We start from the raw sequence: 27,446 nt of genomic DNA, 5'->3' as shown, positions 1-27,446 counted from the left end.
GGGGCACTGGACCTTGACCTGTTCCTGCAGCACAGTTGTGGCCTGGGCAGCTGGTACTCTCCCCATAAAAAATCCTAGGTGCAATTTAGACCTTAGCAGGGACAGGCAGTTTGGGCTTAGCTACCTTATTGCAGAGTGGAGTGGTGTTTAACAGAATGGAAGTGACTGAATGGCACAGATTAGCAGCTAGATCCCTTTCCTGGCTCTCGGGCAGTCTAATTTACTGCTGTAACAATAGCCTGCAAGTTCAGTGAGTTTGGAGGCATTTATCCTTCCTGCCTGTGGAACAGGAAGCTCCTGGCCCCTATCAACTACCTTTTCCAAAGTGTTTTTGAAAGATTATAGCACGAGTGGAAAAATACATTTCAAAATTACCAAATTAATCCTATTCTAGTTAGTCCCATCTAAGCTCAGACTTCCCCATCAGGCTTGTTAGGATTAAAAGAAAAAGATTCTCTCCATTCTTCTTCAAATCCTTGAACTGGCAGTCATAGAATCACAGTAATGTAATATAATCATATAATTTAATCATATAATAGCTTGAATTGGAAATGACCTCAAAACCCTCGCAGCTCTAACCCCTGCTGTGGGCTGGGTCAGGGCCCCATGCAGCCCATTGCTGGGGCACACACAGCTCGCTGGGCAGCAGTGCCAGGGCCTCACTCCCTCCCTCTTTTTTTTCAGGATAAAGCAAACAGTTTAATTTCTATCATTCCCATTTCCTAAGTATGCAAACACGTATTTTTGAGTAACATGTTTTGATATGTAAATAACTACTTTAGGATTTTTTATTTTAATTGCATCAGGAAGTTCTTAGCACCAGAATGCTTAACGTTTCTGGGGAGGGGGAAAAAAAAAGTCCTTTATTAGCACATCCTAATGGATAATTCATTAAGTAGCACGGGATCGCTTCTACAGCTGTGGAACCACAGACCACCCTCATCCCGCAGCAGCAGCCCGGCCCCGCGGCTCCGCTCCGCCTCCCGACCCCACGTGTGCCGCATGCGCGCCGTGTCCGGCCGACCCCTTCCTGGCTGCATCGAGGCAGCTGCTGGCTGCGGTATCGCGGCCGTTCCGCCTGGATCCCTCCGCCGCGATGCGCCGGGCCCAGCGCCCTGCACAGCGGAGCGAGTCCGGGGCTGCCGCCGCGCGGGGCCGCGGGCTGTGAGCGGGGCAGCGAGGGCCGCTCGGCCGGCTCCGTGGGGCTCGGCCCGGCATGGCGGCGCGGCGGTGCGCGGGCGGCGCGGCCGCCTTGGCCGAGGCTCCGGGCTGCGGCGCGGCGGTGGAGCCCGCCCGGGAGCTGTTCGAGGCCTGCAGGAACGGGGACGTGGAGCGGGTCAAGCGGCTGGTGCGGCCCGAGAACGTGAACAGCCGCGACACGGCGGGCAGGAAGTCCAGCCCGCTGCACTTCGCCGCAGGTACGGCCTACGGCCGCGCTGCCGAGTCTGCGGCGCCGGGGGAGGGCCGAGGGTGGCCGGGCCGCGCATCGCCGCCTCCCCGAAGCGCCGAGCACGTTCGGGCCGGGCGGTGGGGCGGCCTAAGGCCGTAGTCGCTGCTGTGGGGGCGAGGCCTTGTCCCCGCTGTCCGGCTGCCGGGCTCGGTGGGGCCGGAGGCCTCTCGCGTTTCACGAGTAAATGAAACGGCCCGGCCGTGGGGCTGCAGCACCGAGTGATGGCTCTGCAGCACCGAGTGATGGCTCTGCAGCGGCCTGTGGGCTCGGGCAGCTCTGAGTGTCCCCGTAGTGCTCCCAGCCCCTCTGCAGCCCAGCTCGCTGAGCCTTTCTCCCACGGATGGTGCCCGACCTACAGCACGGTTCCGAAGTTGTTTTTTTTTTTGCATTTGTGTCGTTAACAAATAGACTTTGTTAATTTGGCACTTAGGCAAATAGCTGACATCACAGAACAACTGCTGTCTCTGGTGGCTGGCCGGAAGACTGTATACCACCTTTTCAGACAAAGACACGATTGTGGCTGTTGTTTTCGTGTTGTTTCTCTGGTTGGATTGCAGCCTTAGCGGCAGGGCCCTGGGGTAGGCAAGGGGCAGCAGCTTTCAGCTAGAAAGTGCGTATAACTAATAACGAAGTTTGTTCCCCCAGTGAATTATTTTAGAAGAGGTTTCTAATTAATATGTCATTTTCTCTCATTCAGTAGCTTTAATGGATTTGAGTTCCTGAGAGCTACTTTTTCAGGACAGCTGTGATTTGCAGATTTAGGAAACTCGATCAGCAGGAAAGCCCAGGGGACAACATAAAGCATCCTGTCAGAGGAAGGGAGTTTTGCAGCTATTTTTTCATAAACCCCAGCCCTGCCTCATAGCTCATAAACTTCTAAATAAATGAGACTGTTTAACAGCATTTTGTAGATGTGGGTTGTTAGGTTGCTTGTTGGTTGGTTTTTATTGCTTATTTTTGTTTTGTGCCTGAGGGCATAGGCAGTGACCTAGTTTGCCTCTCTGGACAGGGCTGATCTGTCTTGGCTTTATAAACCAGAACTTCTAACTTACTGAAAACTTCTTTTTTTTTCATTAAATAGGCAAAGAAAGGCAAAAGTGTGAGTAAGTGCTTTTGTCCTTGCTTCTATCCCTTTCAATCTGAATGCAGAGAATTTAAATGTGTTTCTCATAGGACTGTAGGATGTACAAAAAGTTTCTGGCTAAGGCAGGATGTAAAATGCACGTGTAATGTCTTGATGCAATGCGCTTCCACTGCTTCAGATGGGCTGACAGCAAAAAGGGCTCTACCTGCAGTAGGCTCAGCTTGCAAGTTGGCCATAAGCAGCTCCTTGGGTTGGAGGTTAGGAATATTTTTGTTTGTTTTGCTTTTTCCATGTTATTTTCAGTTTGAGTAATACCAGCTTCTTTTGTCTCTGTTGCCTGAAGGAATTACATTCCAGGAAGCAAAAGCAAAAGTCTGTTGTATTCTGGCTTTGTTTAGCTCAGGTTCATGTTCTTAGAAAAAATGTTACAAAACTTCTCTGACTAGTTTCATTCACTGGTGAGGCTTTGTTTTGTGAAGAGGTGGTGCTGAAACATGAAGATCGTTTTTGTGTTGCCATTTTTCTCTTTCAGGGACACTCTGGGTCCTGAACCCGGTTCTTTTTTCTTTTCCTTTAAATATCAATGTAACAGAAAAAGGAAACAAACAAACGCAAATGCTCTTTTTTTTTTTTTTTTTTTTTTTTTTTTTCCCCTCTGTGTCCTGAGTAGTAGCTCTGCTGCTTTGCAGTAAGAAATGAAGTGTGCTGGTGGGACCAGCTATCTTGCACTGCTTTGAGCTGCGATAATATTTAGTTGGTCTTCTGATGGAAACTTGAGAGCTAAAAAGAAAAGCTTTAGAATAGATGAATATTGAAGCCATTCTTGCAGCAGTGGACTACTAGCAAAGGGGGAGTCACTGCGCAGTGTGTGCCAGTAAGGGCTGTGTTCCTTGAGCATGCAATAGGAATAAGAGAGGTGATTGCACAGAGCCTGGCCCCCTCCTCTGCACACGTACTCCCATAGGAAATGCTTCAGTATGCTGTGCCTTCTGGTAGGGATGCTCCCACAAGGCTGTGGGGAGCCCCTGCAGCACACTTTGTGCTGAAACCAAGTTCCAGAAGCTGGTCTGATGCAGATGATCCTGTCTCCACTCTACCATAACTGTGGGTGGTTTGGGGGTGTTGTTATCCCCCCAGTAGGCAGGTATTTCCCAGCTGGGCTGGCTTTGCCCTGAGAGAAGCTGTGTGTAGGAACTGTGTTTGACTGAACCCACATACTGACTGGACGGCCACAGAGTGAATTCTCTACACCTATAGTGAGGCTTGAGCTCACTAGCTGTACTGGCATGGATTGATGCTCACATTGGTTTTCTATGTTCAGAACTGTGAGCACACGGCAAAGTTTTGATGGACAGTGATGCCTTCTATGCAAGAATGAGTGATGTTTGTCCATCAGATCCATAACTGAGGCAGAAAGCTGGATCAGAGGCTTTTCTAACACAACTGGTAAAGTAGTTTCTGGAAAACATTTTATGGTACCAAAAGCAGATGCCAAGCAGTCTGCTGTCAAATAGCAGCAGGTTTGATATGTTCGCAGGACTGAGGCACTCATGAAAAGTCTCGTTTGAACAGATCCTGTAAGAATTTAGCAAGTCGTGGTTATGCATTCACCCTAGAAGCAGAATTTCTGCAAGTTTTACAGATGCAAGAAAAAAATAAGTGGAAGAATGTGAAATATGCAGGATATGATGTAATATGTAGACAGCGTGGCTCTTCAGGTGTATGTTGTACAGGAACTGATTTTTGACATATAGTTCTATAGAGATTGCTCTCGCAAAGGTGCTAGCAAACTAAGGTTTGAATAAACATGTTTGTCCAGGTGGGTATCGAGTATATGCAGGGAAGGAGCATCCACTACTTCTCTGGGCAGCCTGTTGCAGTGCTCTGTCACCCTCACAGTAAGGAGGTTTTTCCTCATGTTCATGCAGAACTTCCTGTGTTCCAATTTGTGCCCATTGCTCCTTGTCACTGGGCGCTGCTGGGAAGAGCCCAGCCCCCATTGACTCAACTCCTGCCCTTATGTAATTGTAAGTGTTGATAAGATCTCTGAGTCTTCTCTTGTCCAGGGTGAAGAGCCTCAGGTCTCTCTGCTTTCCTCATGGGGCTCCAGGCTTCTGTTTACTGTCTGTCTGGGAGAAAGAGACACTGAAGTCAGGTTTAGTGAGGAACGTGGTATGAGAAACTTCAGTTGTGATGAAACGAAAACTGAAAAGTTTTGTTGTAAATAAAATGCTGGCGCATCTCGTGCTTCTGCAGTTCTGTCACTGGAATGCTGTGCAGTTGTCAGGAAAAAATACCATTTTAGGTTCAGATTGCCTTGACTCCTGGCTGCCTGCTGAGGCCAGGCAGGTTGGGTTGTAACAAAGATTAAAACCTGCTGGCTCTGAGTGCGCTGCTGTTTGCAATCACACAGTGATCTGGGCTGAGGGAAAGGCTCCCATGTGGAGGCTTCATCCCACACAATTCTCAGTTTTCCCTTGAAAATGGTTTGCACCACGGGTGTTTAACGGAAGGCCAAGCCCTGTGCATAAGGGGTCATTACCGAGCAGGTGCTTGGTACACATACACCAACATACAGCTCTCACCTTTCCTAATAACTGAGATTCAGATGGGTCTTCATGAAGCCTTTGAGGGAATTTTATAGGCTGTGTCCCTTAGTGTGTCTCTGTGTAGGCACAGAAGCAGCAGTCCTCAGTCACTGTGTCCTCATGCAAAAGTCCTAGAGAAAGCATGGACACAATTGGCAGTAGTTTGAGATACTGGTGTTTGTGCCATTACATAAATGTGCAAGATACAGCTGAAGTTAAACAGTAGAAGCTGTAGAATTAGCTTTAAAGAGCCCATCACTTTACTTCTGATGCATTGCTAACCACAGATGGGCACAGGTTTTTGTTGTACACTAACATGAATGACGTGAATGTAAAGTTTCCTTTGAAGGTGTAAGAGCATTTCTGTGCTTCAGACTAAGTTCTTACAGTCACGCAGGGAATCACTGAAAGTAGACTTTCTGGCTATCTTTGAATTATGGCTGTGCATGCTCATCATAAATGCTCTCAGATAAATGTTTTACGTTCCAAAGGTTTTTCTTAAGAGAGAGCTTCAAGGATGTCACAGTGTGCTCATTGTGCTAATGAACCCTTAGAGAGCAGACAGCCGTACTTCTTGTTTTAACCTGAGAGTAACGCTGCTTGTTTTAACAATTAAGCTATATGAAATAATTTTCATACTATGCTATATGATTTGTTTATTTTTACTTAATATAACTTGTGCATGCCCTGGTTTATAGTCGCTCACCACTCCTGCTCCCTGAGCTCATCTGTTGGTCCTCCTGTAGCAGAGTATCATGCAAGATAGTGTTAGTTTAATGGCCACATAAAATGACTGAAAAAGAGGATTTGTTGTTGGTAGTCTGTCCTTTTGTTATGTGTTCAAGAAGCTGTTGATCGTGGGAGCCCTACCAAGATATTCATTGTTTTAGTGATCTTGAATATTACTTTCCTACTGATTTTAATATAATAATTGTGGGTATTTTTGAAAATAACCTTCCTTTAGTAAGGAACACCAGCTGAGATTTTTATTCTGACTGATTGCTGTCATTTAAATGTCTTGTTCCAGTATGAGTATGAGGGTCAGATATTTGTCTTCCCCTACACCTTTCTTTCATCCCCTGCACATGAGACAAAGCTGTTTCTCTTCCAGGTTTTGGTCGGAAGGATGTAGTCGAATACTTACTGCAGAGTGGTGCCAATGTCCACGCACGAGATGATGGAGGCCTTATCCCACTTCACAATGCTTGCTCTTTTGGTCATGCCGAAGTTGTCAATCTCCTCCTGCGGCACGGTGCAGATCCTAATGCTCGCGACAATTGGAATTACACTCCCCTTCATGAAGCAGCCATTAAGGGCAAGACAGATGTCTGCATTGGTAATTTTCTTGCACTTCTACTGTGACTAGTCATAGTGCACTAGAAATAACAAAACTTTCTAATAATAAATTATTTCTGTGTTTTCATGGCAGTCATGTTAAATTAGCTGAGGATATAAAGTAAGTTTTAGTAAGTTGAGCATGTCAATATAGTTACATATATTGACTATGCAATTCTTAAGAGAGAGGAGGGGGTAAGAGAGGTTGAGAAATTGGTGGTTTGGCTATAGGTGGCTTCCTCCACTTTATTCAGGAGCACATCTGGAGAGCAGTAAATATAAACATGGCCAGTTTGGCCCCGGTATCAGTGCAAGGTCTGTGAAGATACATGGCTTGCTACCACTGTGTACCATTTAGAGGACAGTCAGCTGTAGTTTTGAGGCAGTGTGCTCTGGACCAGTTGAGAAGGAGCCGCTGGTTTTAGGGCATATGTCAGTCTCAGGTTTTCACTGCAATTGCTGCCTGCTTGTTTCTGATTGTTCCACTTCTGTTTGGTTTTGTTTTTTTTCCTCATGTGTTTCACTAGATCACAGGTGCCATTCAGGAATTCTGACATCAAAAGATTGAAAGGGGAAGTTGGGAACAGTAATAGCTTTTTGTTGTTGCTTGCTGCTTACATTGTCTCATAAGTCTTGTCTTGTCCAATTGTTTTCTCATGAAATACTCTTGCGTTTTGAAGTATTGCTGCAGCATGGTGCTGAACCGACCATCCGGAACACAGATGGAAGAACAGCTTTGGATTTAGCAGATCCATCTGCAAAAGCAGTGCTGACTGGTATGTGATGATCTTTAGATTACATTAGCTAATAACACTCCTATTATTGTAATACAGCATTTGTGTGGTTTTTTTTTTTCCCCCTCAGTTACTTTAACTCATTTCTGTTTTAGAATTCAAGGTAGAAATTCACTGTATGGCTTTATTGTGTCATTGACAGGATGTGTTTTGGATAAATACTTTGTTATAACAGTTTGAAAATAACTTGTCAAATTTTTAGTGCTTAGCTCCCTGCAGCTTTGAAAGAGGATGATAAATTGCAAGCTTTAACTCATGAACTTAAATATATGCATATTTATTTAATAACTTTAGAAACTCTCTTTTATCTTCCAGGTGAATACAAGAAAGATGAGCTCTTAGAAAGTGCCAGGTATGCGTTTTTAAGAACACATCTGGAACTTAGCTACATTTTTAGAACTCTACAGGGGTTTTCTGTGTAATGAAAATATACATCCGTGGGCTGACATTCCATCTAGGTAGTAAGCTTTGGCTGTTTCTGTAAATAAAACAACAAAATATAACTACATAAACACTTTTTTGTTTGCTTTGACTTTAGTGTTGAAATAAATGAATAAACAAACATATAACTTCAGAACAGATTTCCAGAACGTCATAGCAAGGGAAAGTATGAGACCATAAGCCGCTAATAGAAGAGTTCTGCCTATTTCATATCTTATTTTACAGGAGTGGAAATGAAGAAAAGATGATGTCTCTTCTTACACCATTGAATGTTAACTGTCATGCAAGTGACGGCAGAAAGGTATTTTTCTTTAAAAATCCAATTTAAACTCTTTGTTGTTTGTCATAAGCTATTTATAATTTAGCAGTCATAGCTTGTGCTGGCTGTCTTGGTTACCCTTTTGCAAGCAGCTTGTTTGTCCTGGCAAAGTTATTAGAGATATGGCAGTCTAAGATACAGAAATGAATTGCAGAACTCAAAAAATCTGTCAAGAGGTCCTTCATCCCAGAACTTATTAGAAATAAAGCAGATTCAGGATTTGTGTTAATTATGTCTGTAAAAGTAGCCAGTAAGAGATAAATTTAGTTATTGTGCATCTGATTCAAACTCTCTGGGTTTTGTTTAGTGTTACAGGTGTTTTGAGTACTTCAGTAATTAGTTCTGTTAACAAGTTTTTTTTGGGGGAAAAAAAGAATAAGGCTAAATGCTGGTTTTGTGTTGCTGATTTCTGCTATGTTCTGTCATTTCAGTCCACTCCTCTACATTTAGCAGCTGGGTACAACCGTGTAAAAATAGTACAGCTGTTACTGCAACATGGTGCTGATGTGCACGCTAAGGATAAGGGGTAGGTTCATTTTTCTTTTGTTCAGAAGAAATGGAAAATGTTCAAAGTTGAGGTGAGGGATAGTAAGACTGTTTTAATTATTAAGATTTTCTGAGCTGAGACAACAAATCTTTCTGTCATGACAAAAATACTATGCAGACAGTCTTAAATATTGTGAAGCAGAAGAATCCAGAACTGACCATAAAATACGTCGCCTTTCAGGTATCACTAGCCAACTTGTTTTTGTTTAAGAAAGTACTTCAGTAAGTCTCTGGGGAGTCAGTAAATATAGTAATGGCCTAGTCTTAGTTTTATTTCTACTTGTAAGTTTCTCGACTTTTTTGGAAAGTGATGAAAAATTGAAGATCTGTTCTTCAGAGTTATCTGAGGACTACGTGTTTAAGCATTTGGTTGTTATATCAGAACATGTACTGAAATATGAATGTGCTGAGTTTGTTTATGGTTGCATAGAATATTTTTAAAATATGCTTTTCATTATATGTATACCTTTCTATGTTAAAGATTATGGAAAGCAAACTCTTGTCCGTCCTTTTATCACTGCTATGTAGATAGCTGTCTGATCAGGCAACTTTGTCCATTCAGTGTTGAAATCCACTTTTGTCATTTCTCCCTTACTAGCCCACAGCTCAAGAGCATGCTTCAGATAATTTCTCACTGGCTCCTAAGACCATTCAGCTTGGTAGAATATGAAACAGGCTATAGAACTAGCTCTGCTGTTACTGTGGAATAATGTACAGTTACTTAAATAGTACCAGTAAAACTCCTCTGGTATCCAAGGGAGAAGATAATTTTATACCAATGTTCTTGTGAAAAAGGAAGTAATGACTGTCATCCTAGACAGTTATTGCCTTTACTTCTTCCTGATTAAGGTTCCAAGTCTTAGAGAAGCACTTCAATTACATTAAGACAGTGCTATTCATTTCTCACCTTCTTGTTAACTTATATGTTTGTTGTTCTGAAAAAAGCTGATCAGTTTATATGGGCTCCAGCTTCTCATTTCCCCTCATTTTCATTTGAACAGCTCAGATACTGATGTTGGTTGTTGTTTTGATGGTTTTTTTAAATGTTTAAGGTGCAGCTTAGTATTATAAGCAATTTTTTAGATTTTAGGAGCACTAACATAATTTCTCTCTTCTCTCTTGTGTAGAGATTTGGTGCCGCTTCACAATGCCTGTTCCTATGGTCATTATGAAGTAACAGAGCTTCTAGTAAAGGTTAGTCTTTGAAGAAAATAAATTAGATCGGATAATATTAATTAACCACAGTTTAGACTAATAGACTGATTACATTTGCAAATTTTTCGTTCTTTTTAAAAACTTAAAAGTTGATAGATTGTACTTGCTGTATGTTAGTTATCGAGTTGAAGTTGCAGAATTTTCTGCTTGCAAGGAAGCTTTCCTCTCATAAATGTGCTTTCTGTTTTTAACTCTTGTTTTAGAAGCTAAATGGTTTTATACCATCAAGTAAGTACTGATGCTCTCAAGCCTTTCACTCTCACCTGTTAAAAAAAAAAAAAAAAGCCAAAGAAAAGAGCAATATTATGAACTCAAGAATAGAGAGTTTCTTGAGGGATTGAATATTACAGCATAAATTCTGGCCCAGAATCATAGCCTGCACCCCAGAGAAAAAGTATGTGAACTTTTAAAATGTTAACTGAATTGGCTTATTTGAATTGTGTTAATCTTGAAGATAACATATGATACACGTTAAACCAAGGGCTTCAATATGTTCCCTGCAAGAGTCTGTGCCACAGTAGGACTTCTGAACTATGTTCATTCTCATCTGTCACAGTAAATCATGAACATTAAAGCAGCTGAGAGGGTGCTGTCAGATGCTGCTCAGGTTTTCTACCTGGTGATCTCAGTCTCCTCCAATCTCAGGTTTAGAAGAAAATAAGTTAAAAATGATTGAAAGAATCATATATTGTAGTAAATATAAACAGACAATTTTTATTGTTTGTTTCTACTTCACAGGCCAGTCGTAAAGTGAATCTTTACTTCTGCTACTAGACAAAAAATGTACTTAGCCACTCATTGAGTCTTAACTGCCAAGCTGCAATTGTATTTCCTGTTGGGTATCTGCTCCAATGAACTGTTTTCTGTGAGCACTACAGTGTTAACAGGAGCAGTAGGAATGAGGATGTCCAATCAGACCTCCTTATGGTTAGAACTGAAGTTGTCTGGAGAAGAATTTCATAGATGTTAAAGTCCAAGAATATTACTTATAGAACTTTGTAGTTAATGTTTTGAATCGAGATTGACTTTGCTTCTTTCTTTTTGGACATCTTGGCTGTCATTACTTGGGGGCATTTACAGAAAGTATATTGATGTTAGTGCAGCTGTTCACTGTAGACTTTTTCTAGAGCAACAAGAAATAGGAGCTTGTCCAGAAGTGACTTGATGTAGTTGAATTAGGCTCTTTATCTGATTTGTCCTGTAGATGAGCTGTTTGATTTTCAGAGAAGAAAGCCTGATGAGACAAGACTGCCTTTGGCTTCTGTAGATTTAACTTTGAGACACCAGAGGATTAAAAACTGCAATATTGAAATATGCTGTAATATTGAATGTGAAAATCTGGAGAATGACTTGGATGCCATTTCCACACTAGCTTTAATTTTTATTTTAACAGTCTACTGCATTGGCATGCCTTTTTCTAGAAATCTGGTTTTGATATTGTATCCTTTTTCCTCCTTTTCAAGCATGGAGCGTGTGTGAATGCAATGGATCTGTGGCAGTTCACTCCTCTGCACGAAGCAGCTTCTAAGAACAGGGTGGAAGTATGTTCTCTTTTGTTAAGTTATGGTGCTGACCCAACACTGTTGAACTGTCACAACAAAAGCACCATTGATTTGGCTCCAACGCCCCAATTAAAAGAACGATTAGCATGTGAGTATAAAATGAGATCAGTTCTTCAGTTTTAGATCACACTGTATGTTTAGGTTACCTGGACAGTGACCCGGCGGAAGTTGAATTTGGGAAATGCTTGTGCTTTACATTTAATTGTGCAATGCTTGGCATTTCATTTCACTACTTAAGATTTAAAGGTGCTATAATGTTTCTGAAGGTAGGTCAATTTTATATGTGGTCAGGATGTTTTTGTGGCCTTTCTTCACTGAATACATTTTCCCTTGTGTCCTTACCAATATGCTTTTGTTTTCTCCATTTACCCCTGTCATCCATTGTGTCGTGACTGCTGAAAAATTCATTTTTATTCCATTGTACTTTGTTGGAAGGAAGGGAAAAAATAACTGCTTTGAACACTGACTGTTTTATGTGCACCACTATCACTAAAAGTTCATAAAAAGTTGATGAAAGGTGCGGATTTTGTTCAGCATACTTAACAGGTTGAGAAGAATGCTTTCAAATTCTGTCCCTTTGTGGTCAAACAGTAACTCAGGGTATATTGAAAATGACTAATAAATACAATGTTAGACCTCTTGGTGGCAACTAGGAATGGTTTTCCAAAGGGAGGTCAGAAGTATAGATACTCTTGTCTAGTATATGAGCGAAGAGTGGAACCTAGAACCTAGTGGGTGAAGTAGTTCTTGTTGTCTCTGGCTTTAGATTAAAAACAGTGGAATTCTTGTGTTTTGACTTAGTAAGTTCTGTCAAGTGGTATAAAAGCTTAAGTCTGAGCTGGAAATTTTTTGCACCAATGACTCTAGCAGGGGAAGAAGCCCCTTGAATTTCCTATCAGGAAATAAAATGATTGCTTTCCTCTAACTGAAAGAATCAATCTTATCGATCCTTCTAGTGCTAAAGAATGTAAAGTTCTCGTATGTCTTTCTCTTTAAAGATGAATTCAAAGGTCACTCACTGCTACAAGCTGCAAGAGAATCAGATGTTGCTCGTATAAAGAAACATCTTTCTTTGGAGACAGTTAACTTCAAGCATCCTCAAACACACGAGACTGCACTGGTAACATTTCTGAATTTCTTAATTGTGACTGACTAAATGTAGTAGGCAATAGTTGAGAACTCAGTTGCATTGTTAAACAGCATAGTTGTGTAATTCAGATCAGTGTTAAGCATAAAAAAAATAAATTGTTTAAGAGTAATGTTCAGACCAATACAAATTACCTCTTTTACTTAGGTTGTGTAAATTCTCTTCTATAGAATGCACTAATTTTGAGTATTAGCAAGTTACGTGTGTTAGTTTTGTAAAGCTTAGAATCTTCTGAGAGAATTTGGGAAAATACCAGAATGAATCTCAAGAGTTCATCTGGAACTTCTTAAGTTAATAGGTTTTTTTGTGTATTTCTTTTTATGCTGACTCTGCACACAACCAGCTCTTGATAAGTAATAAAACCTTGTGTTGCTAACTGGTTATTAATGCTAATGGTTGTTAATGTTTTTCCTAGCACTGTGCTGCTGCATCTCCTTATCCTAAGAGAAAACAAGTGTGTGAGTTGCTGCTGAGGAAAGGTGCTAACATTAATGAAAAGACAAAAGAGTGAGTTGCGAGTGAATCCTCCTAAATGTTTGTTCAGAAGATTTTGCAAAATGCCTTCTAAACTATATATATTTTTTTCTTTAAAGCTTCTTGACTCCTCTGCACGTGGCATCAGAAAAAGCTCATAATGATGTTGTTGAAGTAGTTGTGAAACATGAAGCTAAGGTATGAGCTAATATTTGTACTTTTCTTGTTGTTTAATTTCTGTTCTCTTTTCTTGTCACATGAATGGAGAGCAGAGTAAACACTTGGCTAAATTTGTTTTGGAAGTTATAGATATATACTCTTAAGACAGAGTGTCAATCCAGCAGTACACTTACGACTTTAAGACGTTGTCTTTGGTTGGTTTTATAGAGTGTGCAGTCGTAATTCTTTATAGTGATAATTAAAAATGTAGAAGATCTTATTACGTGCTGTATTATCAAGAAGGATTTATACTCTGTTTAAAAAAAAAAGAAAAGAAAAGGTAGGAGGTGCATGAAGAAGAGGTTAGTCTGAATTGTGAAGCAGGTATACTGTTGTATGCAGTAAAAATTACAGTGAAATCAGAATGTTAAATCAGTACAGTGCTTTGACCCAAATTTCCAGAGAAAGAGAACGTAGAAAGAAGATGCTCTGTAATTTTGGGCTTGGGTTGCTCCAAAATGGTATTTTAAGTTCTTCATTGTGGAAACCTGGAAGTGGCCTTTGGATGTGGACTGCTGTAAAGTTTACAAAGTGATAATCAAAGCCAGTGGAACAGTAGGAAGTACAGATAACCTTTGGGTACAGAATTTTGAATGTTGGTTGCCTTGACTGAAACGTTATAAAGCCCTAAATCTGAAAGACTACAATAAGCCAATATAGACGCAAGTGACTTTACACACTGGCACAAAAGTTGCTTGCTGCATAGTGAAAATTACAGACTACTTCTATGTATGGTAAAACTGCTGTAACTATTTGTTCACACGTGTTCATGCATGTGGGATTATTCCGGTAATTCTAACAGGAGTCTATTCTTCCTCTATAAATGCAGTTCTAACCTTATGAACAGCTATTGTTCATCTTATCTTTTGAAATGCTGTGACCTTTGAAAATATGCTGAATGTTATTCTAATCAGTGTAGAAAGAATACTTGTGAAACGCTCCCAGCCAGCAGTGAAAATAGCTTTAAGTGTTTTGATGTTTTTATTTCTTTTAAGATTGTATTCTAAAGATTCTGTTTTATCTTTAGGTTAATGCATTGGATAACCTTGGCCAGACTTCTCTTCACAGAGCAGCACATTGTGGTCACCTCCAGACTTGCAGGTTGCTGTTGAGTTCTGGATGTGATCCTTCCATCGTGTCTCTGCAGGGCTTTACAGCCTTACAAATGGGGAATGAAAGTGTGCAACAGCTACTGCAAGGTACAGCTAATTTATTCAAGATGGATTTAGGTAGTAACGTGATAGCAAATTTTACTTGGTATTTTGAGTTCTGTCAAAGAATAATAGTGAGCACAAACAACAACAAAAACGTACTTCTTACAAAAGGTAAAAGCTGTCTTCAGTTATTCAATTCTTATTCCATAACCAAATGCACATGGAAAGGTCCTGCTTATAGATACGGTTAAATCTCTAGTATTGGTATGCAGACTGTTGGAGCTGCTCAGAATGTTAAATGGTACAACCACCTGGAACCATTTTGTGTAAGTCCTGATATACAGAGGGGAGGGTACAGACTTGTAAGTGGAAAATGGGTTTAAAAAGAAAAAATGTAGAATTTATTGAGTAAGGTTTAGATACTATATGTGTAAGTGAGTTTCTTCAGACTAGTCTGATTCTGAAACATTGATTGGTTTCACAGCACTTTAAAATTGGTAGGAATCATGTTCCTGTAGGCAACTTTTTAAACACTTGTTGAGCCAATAGCTACAGCTGTACATAAAAAAAATACAAAACCTGTCTGTTATTGCTTTTTCCATTAAATCCTTGACTTCCTTTAAATTCCTGAAATACAGAAATTATTTCCTATCCTAAATTATTTCAACTGTGTACAATTAATCATCTGCCATACAATGTCATTTCTTTTGCAGAAGGAATCCCTCTAGGTAATTCAGATGCTGATAGACAATTGTTGGAGGCTGCGAAGGCTGGTGATGTGGATACTGTAAAAGTAAGCTTAATCCTGTCCCAAAAATAAGTGGGAATTACATGCCAGACTGTCATTTCTCAGAAAAGACAAACAAATGAATAGCTTTTCTCACTGCTTTCTGTGAAGTTATGATTTGCTCTAATACCTTTCTATTGTGCAAAAACTATGGATAACAAAATTTGATGTCCACCACCTCTTCAATTTGCATTCAGTTCTTAGATTAAAAACATACATATGTCACAGATGTGGGATTGGGAAGAGAAGGCAATTTTTTTTTCAGGGGATACAACCTATAAAAAGTGAAAGTTCTATTTAAAAACCAGTTTTTAAAATGAAAGAAAAATTTCAAAATTGGGTACATATAAGACCATTTTATGACTAAATTTACCATGTTTCTACACTATATATATTCTATGTATAGTGATGCATGTTTTCTCTGTTGGGTTTCACAGAAACTGTGTACGGTTCAAAGTGTGAACTGCAGAGATATTGAAGGGCGTCAGTCTACACCACTTCATTTTGCAGCTGGATACAATAGGGTGTCTGTTGTTGAATATCTTCTTCAGCATGGAGCTGATGTGCATGCAAAAGATAAGGGGTAAGTAATCAAACTTGTATATTTTCGTGGCTGTTGTAACTTCTTATGTTCGTGAGCTTTTGTCTTTTGATAGCCGACAGCATCCCATCTTTTTTCAGTCAGCCATTTATTTATGTGGGCGCTTCAGTTACAATGGAACTGTCAAAATATCCAGAAAACATTTTGCAGTGCTTGAGATTAGCATCAAATTTTTGTTAAATTCTGTTTATACTTCTATGCAGTGCTGATGGTGTTCATACTACTTTGGTAGCAGATATTTCTACTGCTTTAGGCTACTGTGGACAATGTATTTTTCTTAAAAGGGTTTTTGTTACAATTTAATTGTTTAATGTATGTTGTGCTGTAGGTTCATATCTGTGTGTGAAAAGGGATTCTATTTATCATTTTTAAGATAGCCTTTTAATTATTTGTTTTCCAGAGGTCTTGTTCCTTTACATAATGCTTGTTCATATGGTCACTATGAGGTTGCAGAGCTGCTTGTTAAACATGGTGCAGTTGTCAATGTAGCTGACTTGTGGAAGTTTACCCCCTTACATGAAGCTGCAGCAAAAGGAAAATATGAGATCTGCAAACTCCTATTGCAGGTATTACGCATGTTTGAGGGAGGTTACTTTCTATTCTTTCTTATTCAACCTGAAATGTTGTTGTACTTCTCAATATTTATTCTGCATACGTGTGTACTCAGCACCTGTTTTTTTGTGTGCACAGCATGGAGCTGACCCCACAAAGAAAAACAGAGATGGAAATACTCCTTTAGACCTTGTTAAAGATGGTGATACTGATATTCAAGACCTACTTAGAGGAGATGCAGCTCTACTAGATGCTGCTAAGAAAGGTTGTTTGGCCCGGGTTAAAAAGCTGTGTTCACCTGACAATGTCAACTGTCGGGACACACAAGGACGGCATTCGACACCACTGCATTTAGCAGGTCAGTGTTCAGTTTAACTGATATGGGTTAGTAGTAAGTTGTTGTAGCTTTATTTGCTATCTCTAAGTAAGTTTGATGTTAGCCTCAATCCCTAATCCCTAATCCCTCAAAGCCCTTAATATAGAATTCTATGCATATCAGTGTTCTGTTCCTCCACTCTTCTAAACTGTTCAATTTCTTGTTCTGTCTGGCCCAAGAGGGTCTTTTATTGGGCATATATTGACAGAGGTTTTAAAATCTGTTAGCCTTAAGTATGATGAAGCTGTCTTCTCTAACAGATAACGTGCTGTCTTCTCTGGAAGGGACATATTCACTTCCAAATAATTTAAGTGAATTAGCATTCTTTGCAGCTTGTTGAGGTGTTCTTTAAAGGTACGTTGTATTTATTCTGTTCTTTTGTACCCTTCCAGCCGGTTACAACAATTTGGAAGTTGCCGAGTACCTGTTACAGCATGGAGCAGATGTGAATGCTCAGGATAAAGGAGGTTTGATCCCTCTGCATAACGCTGCATCTTACGGGGTAAATATATTGGACTTTGGAGATATATTACTTTTAAAAATGCAGTGCATTTCAGTGACAGCATTATGAGCCAATACACTCTAGAAAGCTTTAGCTGTTGAGTTGTAATGCAGTCTTATTATTAAAAAAGAGAAGTAATTCAATTGTGTAGTAAGCTTATTGTCATATGCAAGGATTTCTTTGAATTTGTACAACAGCTGTATGAATTGACAGAGCTCAGTTTTCTGAATGTGAACACATTCAGAACGCATTCAGCAACTGAAGAGGTGTTCCACAAAATTCATTTCCATGCCTGTGCCAATTTGGTTTTATCAACAGAATCTCCAGGTGTTGAGATACTGGTTGTTTGTAGCTCAGGATCTGGGTGCTTGGATCAAGTCTTTAATTCTCCTGGCTTTGAATTCTGTTGTAATCTTTTTTTCTCACCCCTACAATTCTCCAAAGAGAATTGTAGCCTTTTACCAGTATGTAATAGGTCAGGAAGAAAACAGCTTTTCTTAAAACTTACTTTTATAGTATTTGCAAAGTAAATGCATTATAAGGAAAATCAGAATGAGTATTACAGAGAAGTTATCAGCAGTAGTTGCAAGTTAACCTAATATTTGATAGTACACTGGGATATACCTGATGTTTTTATTTTTCCAGCATGTAGATGTGGCAGCTTTACTTATTAAGTATAACGCGTGTGTGAATGCTACGGACAAATGGGCTTTCACACCTTTGCATGAAGCAGCCCAGAAAGGAAGGACGCAGCTTTGTGCCTTGTTGCTGGCACACGGGGCTGATCCTACTCTGAAAAACCAGGAAGGACAAACACCTTTAGACCTGGTCACTGTAAGTGCTGGGGTTCTTGGGAAATTTGTTCTTACCTTCTGCTTGTGGCAGCTCATCTTAAACAGTTCTAAAAGAGTTCTAATAGGGCAACTCCTGTGGAGTTGAAAATGCTATGGGTTTTCTTGTTTGTATGTGTCTGACAGGGAATGTCAGCAGAGCATTTTTAAGCCTTTAAACATTTTCTTGCTCGAGGCTTATTTCAAAATTGAGTGAGGAAAAAAGCACCAAAAGAATTTATGCTTATAAATTAATGCCTTTAATTCAATACTTACATGTTAACAAATAAAAATACTGTAGCAATCAAATGTAAGCAAACTTTTTAGCAACATGAATTTGGGACATTGTCTGGCAGTTAAGGTTTTGATGGCTTATATCTCCCTACAAGTTTTATAATACAATAATATAATATAATTTATAATATTTCATAAAATCTGTGGGGGAAAAAAAAAAGAAAAAAAACCAGAAGCTTTTGGTAGTATTTCCTGCAAGCTGAATTTTATTAAACTGTTTCATAAGCTTTTAGGAAATATCAAAGTCAAAACTTTTTTGTCTTAATACCATTTGTATTTGTAAGCATTTTACATAATCATCTGTGCTATTCACATAAAAGGCTTCTGTTAAATTGCATTGTAAAGTAGATCTGTTTTCCAATATGCATTTGTTTGTATTCCAGTATACTTAGGAATAACTGTGGAATAATGATGATGCATTCAGGATAAACAACTCTGTGGAAATGTTCCTCTGTTTTAATAAATTGTCTTCTGATATTTAGGCAGATGATGTCAGCGCATTATTGACAGCAGCAATGCCTCCTTCTGCCTTACCGTCTTGCTACAAACCTCAGGTTATAAATGTATCTCAGACAGCAGGTTCTACAGCTGATCCCCTGTCATCTGTTCCATCCAGTCCATCCAGTCTATCTGCTGCAAGTAGTCTTGACAATTTGTCTGGTAGCTTTTCTGAACTTCCATCAGTTGTTGGTGCAAGCAGTGCAGAGGGAGCTACTGTTCTGGAGAAAAAAGAAGGTGAGACTTTCTCAATTCAGAATGTGGAGCAGTTTCCATTGTATTATGGAAGATGTGTGTGAAGTTTCCCACTGAATGTGTGCAGTTTCTGTGACTTAGAACATACACAATATCCCTATTCATTACAACTCATTACATTGTCATTAATGAAGAGCAGAAGTCTAAAAATCTTGTAGTACAAGATTTAAAGATACTCTGTGAGGAGAAAACAAACAAAAAAAATCCCTTTCTTCTGTATGAGTGATGAACTGTGTCTTAAAAGAGAAATCAAATGATATTTGACTCCATACCAGGCACTGTTCTACAACTAACTTTTTCCAGTTTCTAAAAGCTTAGACCAGATGTTCTGAACAAGTTACTTCTATAATGATAGTTCTCAAAATATTTCCTGTTCAAACACCCATTTCTATTAGGTAGGTAGTTGCTTATCTCTCAGAGGCAAGAAGACCACTTCTGTGTGTGTGTGCACATGAGCACAGATGTTGGAGTCTTAGGGTTGACTGATTGTTGTCACTTTTTTGTTGACACAGATATTTATTTTCTATTTTTGCAAGGCCAGGAATTTCTTTATTTCCCATCACTGCCACTGACAGTGTAAGATTGTGTATAATTTATGTAGTACCTACATGAATGTTTTTTCTGAGGTCTTTCTTTTTATCCAGTCTCAGGTGTAGATTTCAGCATTAATCAGTTTGTGCGGAACCTTGGCCTTGAACATCTGATTGACATATTTGAGAGAGAACAGGTGAGTGTGCACACTTATTTCCAGATACTCTGCTAGAAAGCAAGGAAATAAGTGCTGACTGGTTAGAATGGTGTAGTTAGGTATATTTAAAATAAGTCAGTGTTTCCAGCTTGGGGTGGAATGAAGGAAAGGTTTATACTTGTGGAATTTTTAATATATGTTAATATAGATGTGTTTTTTATATATATGAATATTTATATGCATATAAGTAAAACATGCAAGCGAGACTGTCTGTACCAGTTTGAGAGTATTGCCATGTTTCCTTTCAGTGGTATACATGGTGAATAGTAGTGCATACTGATGAGCAATTTCTGTGTTTATTTCTCAGTCAGAAACTTGCTTGGTTGTGTGTTGCCTGCAAATTAATATGCTATGAAAAGGGCTGGAGAAAACAGTTGAGTCAGAGCCAAGGACAAGAATAATATCCTAAGTCATGTATATTTTCCAGCTCACTTTTTGCCTCAGCAGTTGTGATGTGTGTTTCTGCTGTCATTGGCAGTTGTGCTGTTCTGTTTATGCTGTTGTACAAAAAAATAATCTGTCTCCCATTCTAGATAACACTTGATGTGTTGGTTGAAATGGGACATAAAGAACTGAAGGAAATTGGAATTAATGCTTATGGCCATAGGCACAAAATCATTAAAGGAGTTGAAAGACTGATTTCTGGACAGCAAGGTATGTACTTGTTTCACGTTATTATCTAATACTGCTTTTATAGAATCTGTTTCATTAACAGTTCAGATTTTCCCAGACGGTGGCATTGTTGTCTGCCCGTGGTTTTGTTAATTTTCTGTATCTTGCTCCTGTGCTCATATACTGCAGTGTGTTTGTGTTGTAAGCACTACAGGCTGATTGTTTGCTATGATGGCGTTATCAGCAGTTCCAGACTCTGGGGCTCTGCAAAAGGACAAGCTGCCTGCTTTTCCACTGCCTAATGTTGAAATAAACTCTGAAGCAGGCAGCGGCTTATGAGTCCTTGCCCTGTCATGTATGTTGGAAACACCAAGTTAAGCACAGTCACATGGATGGAATGAATGATCAGCATCCTCAGATAAAGAAATGATTTTAATCTGTATACAAACACAGCTGCTATGCTTTAATGGCATTTATATTTCCATAGTAATGTATGGGGAAGGATTATGGAAGGAAATACAGAAAAAGTTTGATTGAAACCAGTGAAGTAGTTTGAGGGATTTTTGACATCCTCAAAAATATATGTTGCTGATGGGAGACAGCGTAAATCATTGCAAATGTTTGCTGCCTTATTTTTGGCAAAACTCTTCATCCTGTAAAATGTGTTTTCAGAAAATGGATCTCTTAAAACTCTGTTACTGGTGATCATTCCAAACTGGCAGTTTTAAAGCAGTTTGTGAAACTGCTGTCATGTTTTGTTGTATTCACAGGACTTAACCCATACCTGACTCTAAACACCTCCAGCAGCGGAACTCTTCTCATAGATCTTTCCTCTGAAGATAAGGAGTTTCAGTCAGTAGAAGAGGAGGTATGCCCTTCTTTGTAGCTTCTCAGTATTTTTTGTTAGTTCTGCTGCAGATGTGGCCAAAAAAGCATTGCTAGACAATTTCAATGTGATTAACGTCTGTAAGTGTAGTAGTAAACCTGCATTAAGGATACTTCAAGTTTCTATCTTAATTATACCACTTTTACAGTCCATGCTCATGAGATTTCTGTTTTTTTCTTAGTAACATCGTTATTGCTAGTCGCGTTTTTAAAACCCTACAATATAGAAGATCTCTTGCATATAACACAAATTCTATGCTACCAATTGCCTGCCTGTTAAGGCACATGTTTAAGTCACTTCCTTCTAAAGTGCAGTAATTATACAAGACATTTATGAAGAAACAGTAGCCCAAACAGAATAAAGGCAATCTTTCTCAATCTTCAGATGCAGAGTACTGTCCGAGAGCACAGAGATGGAGGACATGCTGGGGGAGTCTTCAATAGATACAACATTTTAAAGGTAACTGTCATGTTGTCATGTCTAATGGTTACACCCTCAGTGTTCTGGCTGAAATTACCCTAACTTGACCATAAAATGTTCTGCATTTGTTTGTTGAATTCCAGAAGAGGTGCATCATTCTGAGACATGCACAGGGAAAAGATGGTCCTCCAGGGAAATTCAAATAATAGGGTGACACAGGAAAAACTACTTACAGGTCAATAAATATTAAAAAAAGAGTGAAAGAGAAATTGACATAAAAGGACCTCACAGAAAATTACAGAATATCTGAAGAAAAATATAGAAGGTTTCATAGTAAACAGGTTTACTTCTTTTTAGGAGATGTCAGGGAAAAGCAGGAAGCAAGAAGCAAGAACAAAACTTTTGAGGCATGGAAGTAAAGGGACCTAATATGGCTTGATTTAAAACCAAAGCAGCTTAAAACAACAGGAAGTAGACAACCTTCCTTTAAATAATTTCTTAGAATTTCAGTTTGCATTTTGTCCTAGGGAAATTGTTGTTTTGTTTAAAATTATAAGCTGTTAATTTCTTAAATATAAACTTTATGCTAACCTAATATTACACTTCTCTGGTAGAATAGATGCATTATCTACACACACAAGGCTTTGTTAGTGCTCAGTGTACCTCTGCTTAGGGTACCTTACTTACTTGCTTTGACAAGTATTTTTCCACGGGAACTCTACTTTATATAGGTGGCTTTATCAATCTGCTCTTGGAAGGATACCGAGGTATAATTGTGATTAGACCTGCTAAATGTAAAAAAGGTTTAAGATGTTTAATTAAGAATCAATTACTTTTAAACATATAGTTACAATTTACTCAGTACCAAACTGGAATAATACTTGTGAGGATAAATTAGAGAATTCCAGTGTTTTCTTGAGTTTTAAGGAAAGAAATAATTAAATATTCCTTAAGCATTTTAAAGTGTTGAAGTATAATTAATGTATGTTAAAAATCTGTCACGTCAACACATGTTTTGAGTTTGGAGGTGAAACTTAAGTTTTTACTGTTTCAGATTCAGAAAGTCTGCAACAAAAAGCTGTGGGAAAGATACACTCACAGGAGGAAAGAAGTCTCTGAAGAGAATCATAACCATGCTAATGAAAGGATGCTGTTTCATGGTGAGATGCTGGGATGTGTCTTTGATACTCATTTAACCATCAGTACTCTTTAGTGGAGGGTTTCTGTTGGTTATTCTTGAGGTCTAAATTTTATGACCGTTAATTGCAAGTAAATAAGTGGTGAAAAAGAACATTGGAGAGACAAACAGAAGAATGCTTTAGACAGCTGCTGCACAGTTTTGTTTGGAGTGTATTTTTTAACTTCTTTTTTAAATACCACTTAGTGTCAAGAATGGGATTTATGTAGCGGTGAAATCCAGAATCTATGATATGAAGCCATGCTGAAGGGAATCCAGGTTCACTGAGCCTTCTCCTATAGCAAGAGTTGTTTGAGATAGTAACCTTTGTAAATATATGATAAGCTGACATGTTTCAGCTCCTATCCCTTGCATAAGATCTTCAGCAGTCTTGTCATGTAAATTGGAGCTCACAGTTGCTGGAGATTGATTTCCTTCTGTGTGTGTGTGGAAATGGTATGCCAAAAAGAAAAAAAGTTGGGGGATGATAGTAAAATTGTTATAAATTTCCAAGTGCTGTACTTAAATATTTATACTTCCCTTCTTTTAGGCTCCCCGTTTGTGAACGCAATCATTCACAAAGGCTTTGATGAAAGACACGCTTATATAGGTGGCATGTTTGGAGCTGGAATTTATTTTGCTGAAAATTCTTCCAAAAGCAATCAGTATGTGTATGGGATTGGAGGTGGCACTGGATGTCCAATTCACAAAGATAGATCTTGTTATGTTTGCCATAGGTAAGTTATGAAGGAATAACATAAAGGAATCTAATTTTGATTTGCTGGTCTGCAACACAGTGTGTAAGTTAGCAGATTCTGTGAGAAAAGATTTCCTTGGTAACCAGGCCTTGCTATACACTGAGCCTAGCAGAGATGATCAAAGAACTTTGGTATTTGTATTACAGAGCGTTCAACCATCTTCAGTGTATATAAATAAGCCTTTGCCCTTAAAAATCAGACTTAGGTAGAGAACAAGGAGGATCTGCTAGCTGCTTGTGTTTAAAATGTAGCAGTGTCAGTGTGCTGTCCACTTGATTGCCTGTTTATAGAGACATGGAAAAACTTAGTGATGCTCAGGTGCTGTGTTGAGGAGAATGCACTTTGGAAGAGTTCATCTCTACCATGTCACTGCTGCTTCAAGCGCTAAAGTATAGACATGGATTTATGCAATCCCTGCCACTACCTACATTTTTACATCCTTGAGTCCGTGTGCCTGTATTTATACTGTTGCCATCTTCTGGTACTCTCAAATAAAAAGAAGAATCTTCTTGAGGTCTAGAGAATGTCAGACTGAAATCTAATGTTAGAGCATTAGTGCACTATGATGTTAGCATGAATAGTTAGGGAGTGGGGACCCATAGAAAATTAAAAGGGAAATAAAATTTCAGAGTTTTGCAAACTACCAACGCCATCCAAAGTGTCCACAAAGTGCCGCAGTTCTCAAGCAGCAGTTTAAAATTATGAAGACTGTCTTTCTAGTGCTGTACAAGCATTCTGTAGTCATGATTCTTTTTCCCCTTTTAACACAGACAGTTGTTGTTCTGTCGTGTAACGCTGGGCAAGTCTTTCCTGCAGTTCAGTGCTATGAAAATGGCCCATTCTCCCCCTGGACATCACTCAGTTACTGGGAGACCCAGTGTCAATGGACTGGCATTGGCAGAATATGTCATCTACAGAGGGGAGCAGGTAAGTTGCTCTTCTGGTTTGCATTTTCAGACTTTTATTATTTTAGGGTGATGTAGTGTCTTGCCTTTTGTGAGGGTTTGTTGTGGTTGTTTTGTTTTCACCTTACATTCCATGTGCTAGGAGTAGCTTTTGTCTTAATCTCCAGCTGTGGCCGAACATGAGTTTTCTTTGTTGCCTGAGTACTCGAGGCATTCTACCATTTGACATTTTGTCCTTTTCTTTGACATAAACATGTTGGTTTTTTTCCTCTCTAACAAACATTCTGAATGTATCCAGAAAACGTAAACTTAATAAAGAATGTGTGTGTCACTCTTTCAGGCTTATCCAGAATACTTGATTACTTACCAGATCATGAAACCTGAAGCCACCACTGAAGCTTAAGATAAATTTTGTGTGAGAAACCATCAGACTTGGATGTGAAGATACCAATGGCTGCCATCCTGTTAACTGCAATGAGTTGTTGAGAAAAAAATCTTCCATCCACAGGTGGTGTTGGTAGCAAATGTGAATAAAATCTGCCGTTTTTGACTTGATGAAGCTTTAATAATGTATAGTATGTTTTTCTAAAATTTCAGAATTGTCTTTTTTCAGCACTTTAACGGATACCATTCCAGGCGTAAACTGCAGTTTGCCTGTACTAAATTATAAACAAAAATTAACTTGAAGCGATGGTTTTATACAATACTGCATTGAAATATAACAGAAATTATGATGCTCTATACAGGAAATTGTTTTACTAATATTGTGTTCTTTAAAACACTGCATTTACACTGAAAATGTTTTCATTTGTAAAACTGTAAATAAGAGCTTTTGTACTAGCTTGGTATTTATTTACATTGCTTTGTAATATACGTGTTTTAGAACTGCAACCTTGTACAAAATGGTTTTTTCCAGATGTTGGTTTGTTCACCTGTTTGCTCATGCGCAATAGATTTGAAAAGCCAATTATTTCAGGGTTTATCATTTGTTTGGGAGGGAGAAAACGAATTTTATCTGGAGAAGTTTAGAAATAGCCAACTTTAGATTGAATATTCAAATTTTTGTTCCGTAGTTTTATTTATGAAATATACATTCCTGAGAGTGATAGGCTATGAAAATATTCCAGCTGAATGCTTGGGTGCTTTTCCACCTCTTTATAGAGTCTCGTCTTCTAATTTCTGTAAAATGTCTTCTGAAGTTTTTATTTAACTGTAGCTATAGTTGAACCGTATCCTCCCTTCAAGGCTAGTAGACCTTGCAAGTTAGTTTTAATAAATTATTTTTCTTGAATGTAGTTGGCAAATTAACCTCAAGGAGGTCTGTCTTGAGTTCCTCTTGCTTCCATTTAAGCCAGGAAGTTAAATGCTTCATTCCTAATGTGAAGGCGGGCAGCTTGGCCTTCTCCATATGATTATTTTGCTGAATGCATCTCCTTGTCAGTGCCCTCAAGATGTGAGTCTTGCGAGGTGGAAATGTTAAAACCATCCTGTCATCTCTTGTGTTTCTTCCATGTTAATGTTCAAGCTGCATTTGAAGTGCTTGCCTAGCAGCGTGCTTACCTGTAGTGCTTCTGGCTGAGTGGAGCTGACGGGGGCACAGCTCAGGGCCCTCGTGCCCAGGCCGCTGGATGAGCAGTGCAGAAGTGGGACCAGCAGTTCTGCCGTGGTGATCGCTGTCCACAGTGCTCTGCTGAGGCCACTGCTGTGGAAAAGGAGTGCCAAAGGTATCGCCCCCTGCCAAGTCGCATTCAGGATCATTGAATGCGCTGATGGGTTCAGTCGGCCCTGTCATAGCTTTCATGTGTATTCTACTTCCGTCTGCAGTTTTTGTCTACATATTTCAAAAATATGTAAATACCAATTAGAGTTCATTTGGGTTTGAAGTGGTTGAGAGTATATTTGAGTTGTTTTATATTTCTACATGCAGCGCAGTGTCCCGGAAGGCAGTTTGGTTGCTGGCCATGTTATCATGCCATGGTTTTAAATGTAGTAACTGGTCAAGATAATGAAAACGTCTTGCTGATGTGGTGGTTATGTGATTATGCTCTATGTAAAAATGTATTGAACCTTACCCAGTTATGTGGGGAATCTGAGTAATAAGATTGCATAACTTATCTCTTGCACAAAGTAATATTGGCTATGAATAAAAAAGGCTTTGATTTTTAGGTACTTTTCCCAGCATGTTGCCTGTTCCTTTGGTGTAGTAACGCTGGAATTGGTGTTCATGCAAAACCTGTTAAGTATGTTTAAAACTTCTTTGTTATTGCAAAAATGCTTCATTCTCTATGAATGATCACCTAATGTCTTGTAAAATATTGTGGTATGATAGATTTAAGTGGTACCACAACACTGGTTTTGTCTGTTTGGGGATTTTTTGAGCTGTTTTTTTGCATGACATACCTTGCACTCTGAAGATGGAAGCTGTAATGATTTGATAATATTGACTATTGAGGTGAATCTTTAATCTTGTGTGCAATTAGTTCTGCTTTACTCATCCTAAAGTGTCTTTACATGTACTGTATAACATTCCATATTCATTTAACACTAAATAAACTTGATTCACTGGTTTTCTGGTAGCATGAGTAATTACAGATGTAGTGTGTCAAGCCGTTGTTTTGAATGTTAGCATGCAAGATATAACAAACTACATTAGCAGAGGGGAAATCAATTGCATTAGAGAAGTGTGGACAAAAACTTGTCAATTCTGTGGAAACTTGCGGTTTGGTGTATCGCTAACTAACTGCATTAGCTGACAGTGTTTAACAGATGTTCTAGTAAGGTGAAACTTCAGTCTGGATTTGTTATGCATCTAAAACCAAATCATCTGGTCTTAAGCTGGAAGAAAATGGCCTTGAGTTGCTTCTGTAAAATGAAGAGCAGCCTGAGAATTTGGACCTTTCAGGTTAGTGCATCAGTA

The 27,446-nt window shown here is 39.1% G+C and overlaps 1 protein-coding gene across 1 annotated transcript; it reads left to right on the top strand.

Moving 5' to 3' along the window:
- Window positions 1–1,011: 1,011 nt before the first annotated feature.
- TNKS2 (tankyrase 2) lies at window positions 1,012–27,096 on the top strand. The gene is made up of 27 exons (XM_015866891.2): window positions 1,012–1,418; window positions 6,234–6,458; window positions 7,138–7,233; window positions 7,567–7,603; window positions 7,918–7,993; window positions 8,443–8,537; window positions 9,685–9,751; window positions 11,236–11,422; window positions 12,333–12,454; window positions 12,897–12,988; window positions 13,075–13,153; window positions 14,202–14,373; window positions 15,042–15,121; window positions 15,553–15,698; window positions 16,117–16,282; window positions 16,407–16,626; window positions 17,037–17,146; window positions 17,792–17,980; window positions 18,753–19,005; window positions 19,668–19,750; window positions 20,305–20,425; window positions 21,154–21,251; window positions 21,654–21,728; window positions 22,744–22,849; window positions 23,417–23,603; window positions 24,395–24,551; window positions 24,870–27,096. Exons 1-27 carry the CDS (start codon window positions 1,217–1,219, stop codon window positions 24,930–24,932), a joined length of 3,504 nt encoding a protein of 1,167 aa, XP_015722377.1. The 5' UTR covers window positions 1,012–1,216; the 3' UTR covers window positions 24,933–27,096.
- Window positions 27,097–27,446: the final 350 nt, after the last annotated feature.

This window comes from Coturnix japonica, chromosome 8 (assembly GCF_054131305.1).
Source record: "Coturnix japonica strain WE chromosome 8, WE-NBRP24, whole genome shotgun sequence".
Classification (NCBI taxonomy): Eukaryota; Metazoa; Chordata; class Aves; order Galliformes; family Phasianidae; genus Coturnix; species Coturnix japonica.
The sequence above is the reverse complement of the archived record's forward strand: the minus strand, read 5'-3'. Positions and strand labels throughout refer to the sequence as shown.

Bases quoted from the DNA above. Each gene is read 5' to 3' on its own strand.
- TNKS2 (XM_015866891.2), top strand. From the start codon at position 1,217: ATGGCGGCGCGGCGGTGCGCGGGCGGCGCGGCCGCCTTGGCCGAGGCT. The intron at 8,538-9,684 runs GTAGGTTCATTT...TCTCTTGTGTAG, and splicing joins GTGCACGCTAAGGATAAGGG to AGATTTGGTGCCGCTTCACA. The intron at 21,729-22,743 runs GTAACTGTCATG...TTACTGTTTCAG, and splicing joins ATAGATACAACATTTTAAAG to ATTCAGAAAGTCTGCAACAA.